Consider the following 6,727-nt stretch of genomic DNA (forward strand, 5'->3'; position numbering starts at 1 on the left):
GAATTACCCCTCTCGGTAAAGTCTAGGTGGCTGCCTTAGCTTGTCAGTGACGTGGTGAAGACGAGCTCAGTTCCATGGCGAGGAGCGCCCCTGACACAAGAGGGGGCAGAGCCTGCACCTCCGCGGCTCCCTCCCTCCCCTCAGACGCGGCGTGGGTGCGGGTGAAAGAGAAAGCAAGGCAGGGAAGGGGCGGGGAGGAAAAGGCTCCAGTCGGTTTTCATTAAAAAATAGTGCTCTTTATTATAAATTACTGAAATGTTTCTTTTTTGAATATAAATATAAATATGTGCAAAGTTTGACTTGGATTGGTATTTTGTTGAGTTCTTCAAGCATCTCCTAACAGCCTCAAAGGCCTGGGTTGGGGGGGCGGGGAGAGGGCTGGAGGTGGAATCTTTATAAAAGAGTGATTGAGGCAGATTGTAAACATTATTAAAACAAAAAACAAAACAAAACAAAAACAACAGGAAAAAAAAAACCCAAACACCCCAACACACAGCTGCCCCATCCAGCCCAATAACCTGACACAGAAAACTTTGTGTTTGTTTCATTTTCCCCAAAAAGAACAGTTCCAGGTAATTCCGTCGCTGCTACATTCCTGTTAACTTTTCACTGATCAGTGCTATTGCAGAAGGGAGCAGCTGCGCTGGCAGGGGCCCCAGTCTCTCAATGACTTCCTGCCTGTGCCCTTCCCCCACCCCCCACCCCCCCAGGTGAGGAGGGCTGTGGGACCTGGTGGCTCTGCTCTGCCAGAGCCCAGGCACCGGGAGGCACCTGTGACTGGCAATACCGAATGGGCTCGCCTTCTTCCAGGGCTTGGCTGGAAGGCCTGGACCTCCACCCGCCTCCATCTCCGCCCGCCCCTCCCCCGACGCCGAGGGGCCGGCAGCCGGCCCTCCGAGGATCCCCTGGCCTCTGCCTGGATCGGCTGAGCGTGTGGCTTCCTGTGTGCCAGTCCCTATCCATGGGACAGGGAGCATTTAAGGCAAATCTCCTAGCCAGACAGGACGCACAAAGTAGAATCCCTCATCTTCTCTGTCCCGGGACCTGGGGTCAAAGATGGCTCCTCTCCTCCACCCTCCTCCCAACCCCCAGGTGCCAGAAGGGAGAGCAGGGGTGGGGAAAAGAATAACTGACCAGCCCACCCCTTCCCCTCCAAATGCCACTTCCCCCTTAAAACGGGGGAAGGGCCCTGGGCTCCTGGGCACTAGATGGACTCTGGGACCTTTGTTTCTGGTGGCTGTCCGAGAGAGGGTAACAGAATACCCCCCTTCCGCTCACCCCTTGCACTCATCCCCCAGAGCCAGGGGAGGAGCACGCAGCCGCCTCCTCACCTGGGGTGGACAGGGGGAGTGGCCATCGCCGTGGCCAGCCTGTAGCCCTGAGGCCCCTGGGGCACCCTCTCCTGCACCCTCTTTCCAGGCCAGAGACCTGCTCGGGTTTAAAGCTACCTTTTAAACCAAATCAAAGAGCAAACAAGTTCCGTTGGAAAGTTTGAAGACTCCCCGGCAGTTCTCACTAGTTCAACACTCCCGCAGTGTCCCCTGTTTGGAAATGCAGGGGAGTCGAGGAAGCGAAGAAGAGAAGAGAATCCACTGCTGTCGTCGCTGTCCCCACCAGGCCAGCTGGCTCCTCCGGAGACGCTGGAGTGGGGGCGGGGCGCTCAGGTGGCACTCCCCCTTCCCTCAAACACATTCCAGGTCCCGCCTGCCCCATTCTGCAGGGGGGGGGGAGGGCCGAAGGGAGGGGCCAGTCCACCCCCCTGGCTCACCCAGAGCTGCAGGACTCTCCCGGTTGGATTCTTGTGCTTGTGCCATGTGCCACGGAGGAGAGGGGACCCAGGCTCCTCGCCCCGACCCCTGTCCTTTGCTCTTTAAAGCGGGGCATCGTACTGGTCCAGGAATTCCCGAATGGGCCCAGGCAGCTGGGTGACTTTCTCATAGGAGTCCAGATGGCCATTGACGGTCTTCCGACAGAGATGTTGGAGAGTGGCCACGTTGGAGGAGAGGGGCCGGCTCAATACCAGAGGGATCTTCTCGCCCCCCGAGTAGATGTAATAGGCTCTCCTGGGGGGATTCCCTGGGAGCGGCTGGGATGGCGGCTGCTCCGGCACCTCGGAGGAGGGTTCGGTCGGTGGAGAGGGGAAGGAGGGGGCGCCGGGGGGCGGCATGTAGTGATGCACCAGCTTGAGCACGCAGTCGAAGCGGGGCACCGGCTGCGTGCTCCGGGGGTCGCTCTGCAGCGAGAAGCTGCCCCCCTCGCACTGGATGCGCAGGTTCTTGGTCCCCGACTGGGTCTTGACGCTGAGCGTGAAGAAGTGGCGCTGGTCCGAGCTGTCGCGGATGAGGAAGGTGCCGGCGGGCTCGGCGCTGAGCAGCAGGTTCGCCTCGCCGCCGGTCACGGCGCTCCAGTAGAAGCCGCTCTCCTGCAGCTTGCGCACTGCGTTCACCACCAGCTGGTACTCGCTCTTGGAGCTGAAGGTCTTGAGGCGCAGGCTGGTGTCCAGGGGGCGGCTCATCCCGGCGGCGGGAAACTTGCTGTGGGTGACCATGGCGCACGGAGCCAGCGTGGATCTGCGCGGCGGCGGCTGCAGCTGCTCGGCGGCCTCCGCACAGCGGCCGCTACCGCATCCCCGGGGGCTGTGGGGAGGAAGGGGCGCGCCGCGTGAGTGCCCGGAACCCTCCAGCGCGCCCGGCCCGTGCCGGCTCCCCAGCCTCCGCCGAGCGGCCTGGGCACCCCCCCTGACCGGAGGCCCCCCTCCTGAGCCCTTCTTCCCACCCAGGCACCCCGCGGAGCCCGCCCAGCCCCCGCCCCCGCCGGCCGGGTGGCCCCAGGCAGCCCCCTCTCCAGCGCGCAATGGGAGAACGCCGAGTGGGAAACTCGGGCGCGGAAGTTGGGTCTCCGGGAGCGTGGCCGTGGTGGGGAGCGGGAGAAGGGCCCCCGGGACGCTCTGGGCGCCGCTCAGTCCGGTGGCCCCGGGTGGCGGGGACGGAGAGAGAAATCTGAGGCATGGGGGGGGTGGGGTGGGGTGGGGAGGGGACATGAGAAGCCCGAGGGCCCAGCCTGGGTCTTCCGGGAACCTGGGATCTCCGGCTTCCATCCGCTCTGGCCCCTACCTCGTCCCCTCCCTGCCGGGAATGACCCGGGAAGGGGAGGGGAAACCGGGAAAAGCTCCCGGGACTAGCTAGCCCCCCCCCACCCCCGCTCCCGCCCCGCTCCACGCCGCGCCCCTCCTTCCTACCTGGTCCCAAAACGAAGTCTCCGGCCTTGGGGCTGCGCCTCCTACGGTCCCCAAGGCGAGGCGGCGGCGCGGCGGCCAGCGGTGGCCCGCGCTGCGCCCAGATGTTGGCGGCCGTGAAGTCCACAAAGGGCCTCGCGCGCGCGTCCCTCGGGCTTCGCTGGGGCGCCCGCCCTGCCCCCTGCGCGTCCCCGGGCCGGCCGGCGGGGACGAGGCGAGGGGCCGCGGCGGGAGCTGGGCTGGAGCGGCGGCGCTGGCGACGGCGGCGGCGCGGGAGTGCGAGTCGGAGCCGCCGCCGAGTCCGCGCTAGCGGGTATATACGCGGCCGCCGCGCCCCGCCCCCCCGATTCCTGGAACTGCGCGGCCGGCCTTCTTGTAATGTTTAGTCACTACTCGCAGCAATGAAAGGCTGCGCGGAGGGCGAAGGAGGGGCCGCGGGCGGCCGAGGGCGGGCCGCGAGCCGGGCCAGGACCGGCCGAGACGCGCGCACAGACAAAGCGCGGCGTGAGGCGGCCCCGGCGGCCGGCGGGCGCGGCGCCAGCCCCGGCGGCGCGTTCCTGGCAGCGGCCCCTCCCCCCCGCGCGCTCCGCCCCCAACTTCTCATTCACACTTTCCCCCTCCCTTCTAAGAAGGCCGGTTTCTGGCAGAGGCGGGGGGCCCCGCTCCGGGAGCGCGCGGGCAGTTCCAGGAGGCCGAGCGGGAGAGGCTCCCGGCTCCCCTTCCCTTTTTCTCAGACCTCACGGGGACACCCCCTCGCCCCCACCCGGGCCCGCCCGAGGTCCCGATCGCGGCCCCAGGAGGCCCGGGCCTGCCGCGAGGGAAGTGGGGACACTCCAAAGCCCCGGGCGGCGACACTGGGACCGGACCTGGGAGTTGAAGTGGGGTGGGGTGGGGACCTGGGGTCACGTCCCGAGGCGAAGCCGGGAGTCCCTGGGATGGAGGGGACGCAGCCTGTGTGGCAGCTGTCCGGCCTCAGCCCCCCGGCCCACTGCCAGGTTCTTTACCGGCGGACATGAGTGCCGCCTCCCGCCACCAGAAAGCCAGAGACAGACAAACAAGAACCGCTTTCACACATCTGGGTCTCCCAACTTTCGGGGTGCGCTGTGGGTCCGGCCAGGTGCTCTCACCGGGCCCGAGGGCCAGCAATGGCCCCACCCCGCGCCTCGCGTCCGCTAGAGGGCGCCCTGGGGTCTCGTAGCGGGAGTGGAGTTCGGAGCCGCACCTCCCAAGCCGGGGAATGGAAACTGGAGGGGGCAGTGGGGAGGCTGGCTCAGGAGCTGGGGCGGGGGACCTTCCCGGGGGACACAGGAGAATTCTCATCGCAGTTGGAATTAGACCTGGGACTAATAGTCCAACAGCGGAGGATTTCCAGAAGACAGTTTTCAGAAGTTCAGCCCACTTCCAGATGGTCCAGCACCGCCAAGAATGTGCCCCGCCTCCCTTACCTCTGAGTGTGGGGGGTCTGATCTTCCCCCGCCCCGGGTGTGAGGAGGCGTGTGTGGTGAATGATGGATTTGCTCTTGGTCACGCCAGCATGGATGTGGGTGGCTTGGGCTAACCAGCGCCTGCTTTCTGAAGGTTGGCAACTTTTGCAGTCTGTCCCCAAACAGGCAGTGGGGTGCTGCAGACACCTGAGGACTAGTTTAAATTCCACTTGAATCGTCACCTCTCGGGACACAGGGGCTGTGGGCTTTGGGCTGTGCCCTCTTCTTAGCTGCCACCCTGCTGAAGGTAATGAGTCGGAAAGGAAGGGAGAGAGGCTGACATGACAACAGGCATCTTGGGAGTCTAGCACACAGAGGCCTGGCTCCTTCCCTTATCTGGGAGGGGAGAGGCACCTGACTGCCTTTGCCACTGTATTTTCAATCTGTGCCATCACCTCTTCTCTCACGCATGTCAGGACCACGTGAGATTTGGGCAGGACACCCAGCCTCTCTGGGATTCAGTTTGCCATGTGTAAAATAATAACAGTAACCTCTTCCCATCAGAGAGCTGAGATCACAAAACAAGAAGAGATTCTGCACATCAAAGTGTGCTAGAAATGGAGGGACTCTGTCTCATTCTTCCTCAGCTTCTATTAGGAGACAGTAGCAAGGAGGAATTCTTCTTGTTATTTCTAGTTACTTCCGCAGAGGGGGAAATGGATTTATTCAACACATTTCTCAAATGTTGGGCTCTGTGTACCAGGCATTATGCTAGGTGTTGAAATATAATGATGAATAAGACCGGGTCTTTGCCCTCAAGACGCTTGTGGGCTAATGAAGTGGATCCTCCTCTCCCGAATCAGGAGTTCATTCTTTCTCTCACCCAGGAAAAGGACAAGAGGAAGCTGCACCATGACCATACACTTCTGTGCTGAATCCGTGGAGGACAAGACTCACAAGGAATAGCCCTCGAGTTAATGGATGAGAAAGTGCTTTGTAAATTACAATGCTCTGACACAAGTCAGGTTCATTCATCCAGTCCACAAACCTTCATTGAGTGCCTGCTTTTGCCAGGCACGGAGCAAAGTGCTGGGAGACAGAAGTGCTGGGTGAATCCTGCAGGGAGACAGGTGAGGCGAGAGGCATGGGCCCCCCAAGTGAGGATGCCAGGAGGAAGGGGTGATTGTGATGATGAGCCTAGGACACTTTGAGAGTTCATTTATGGGGGTGGTGTTGAAGGGGGAGAAGATAAGGAGGAGGAAACAGCCCTGGAACTCTGGGAATTCCAGACTAGTTGGAGGAACTCATACTTCTGAAGCAAGAGCATGGTCCCCAAATGAGCCTCGGCTCTGCAGAGGACCCGCAGCAAAAGCTGCATGTCTGCATGTCTGCCAGCAAGCTGGGAGCGTGCCCTAGAGTTCAGGACTGACTGGAAGGGCAGAGAGGAGGGGCAGTGTGAGCTGGGCTGGGGGAGAGGGGTGCTGAAAGGGGCTGTCGGGCCTGGGGCTTGCGGCGGGGGGGGGGGGGGGGGGGGGGGGGGGGCGGGGAGCTGCCCTCCTCGCATACTGACTCTGGAGACTGAACTGCTGTCTAGGAGTGGCTGTATGACTTCTGGCAACTAACTTCCCCAGCCATGCCTCGGTTTCCTGATTTGTAAAATGGACTGATAATAGTACCTACCTCATCTGGGGTTGTTGTAAGGACTAAATGAGCTAATGCGTGCAAATGCTTAGGATGGTACCTAAACATATTAAATGCTCAGTGCACATGTCGGCTACATTTTTTTTTTTTTTTTAAGCACTGGGGTGTCTGGAGAGAGGAGGTGTGGCTGCAGCCCGGGCTGCTAGGGGATGGGTGTGGCCAGGAATGGCTTTCTGTTTTGGAGAGCCCTGTTATCTCCCATATAAGATACATTCCATGAAGAGGCTTGTCTTCAAACAGATCAGCCAACTACCAAGTTTCCCTTTGTCTTTCTAATAACTCCAGGTTTCCAATGCCTTTGGGATGATTCAAACTTCTCTAAGGCCACCATCAGTGGCCACCACCCCTACTGACCTCTCATGGAGCC

At 61.5% G+C, this 6,727-nt stretch overlaps 1 protein-coding gene across 1 annotated transcript; it reads right to left on the reverse strand.

Moving 5' to 3' along the window:
• Positions 1-214: 214 nt before the first annotated feature.
• On the reverse strand, positions 215-3,534 carry SOCS3 (suppressor of cytokine signaling 3). Its single transcript, XM_027626272.2, has 2 exons — positions 3,239-3,534; positions 215-2,636 (listed from the first exon to the last, which is right to left on the reverse strand). Exon 2 carries the CDS (start codon positions 2,546-2,548, stop codon positions 1,871-1,873), a length of 678 nt encoding a protein of 225 aa, XP_027482073.1. The 5' UTR covers positions 2,549-2,636; positions 3,239-3,534; the 3' UTR covers positions 215-1,870.
• Between the last annotated feature and the right edge of the window lie 3,193 nt (positions 3,535-6,727).

This window comes from Zalophus californianus, chromosome 16 (assembly GCF_009762305.2).
Source record: "Zalophus californianus isolate mZalCal1 chromosome 16, mZalCal1.pri.v2, whole genome shotgun sequence".
Lineage (NCBI taxonomy): Eukaryota > Metazoa > Chordata > Mammalia > Carnivora > Otariidae > Zalophus > Zalophus californianus.

Bases quoted from the DNA above. Each gene is read 5' to 3' on its own strand.
- SOCS3 (XM_027626272.2), bottom strand. From the start codon at position 2,548: ATGGTCACCCACAGCAAGTTTCCCGCCGCCGGGATGAGCCGCCCCCTG.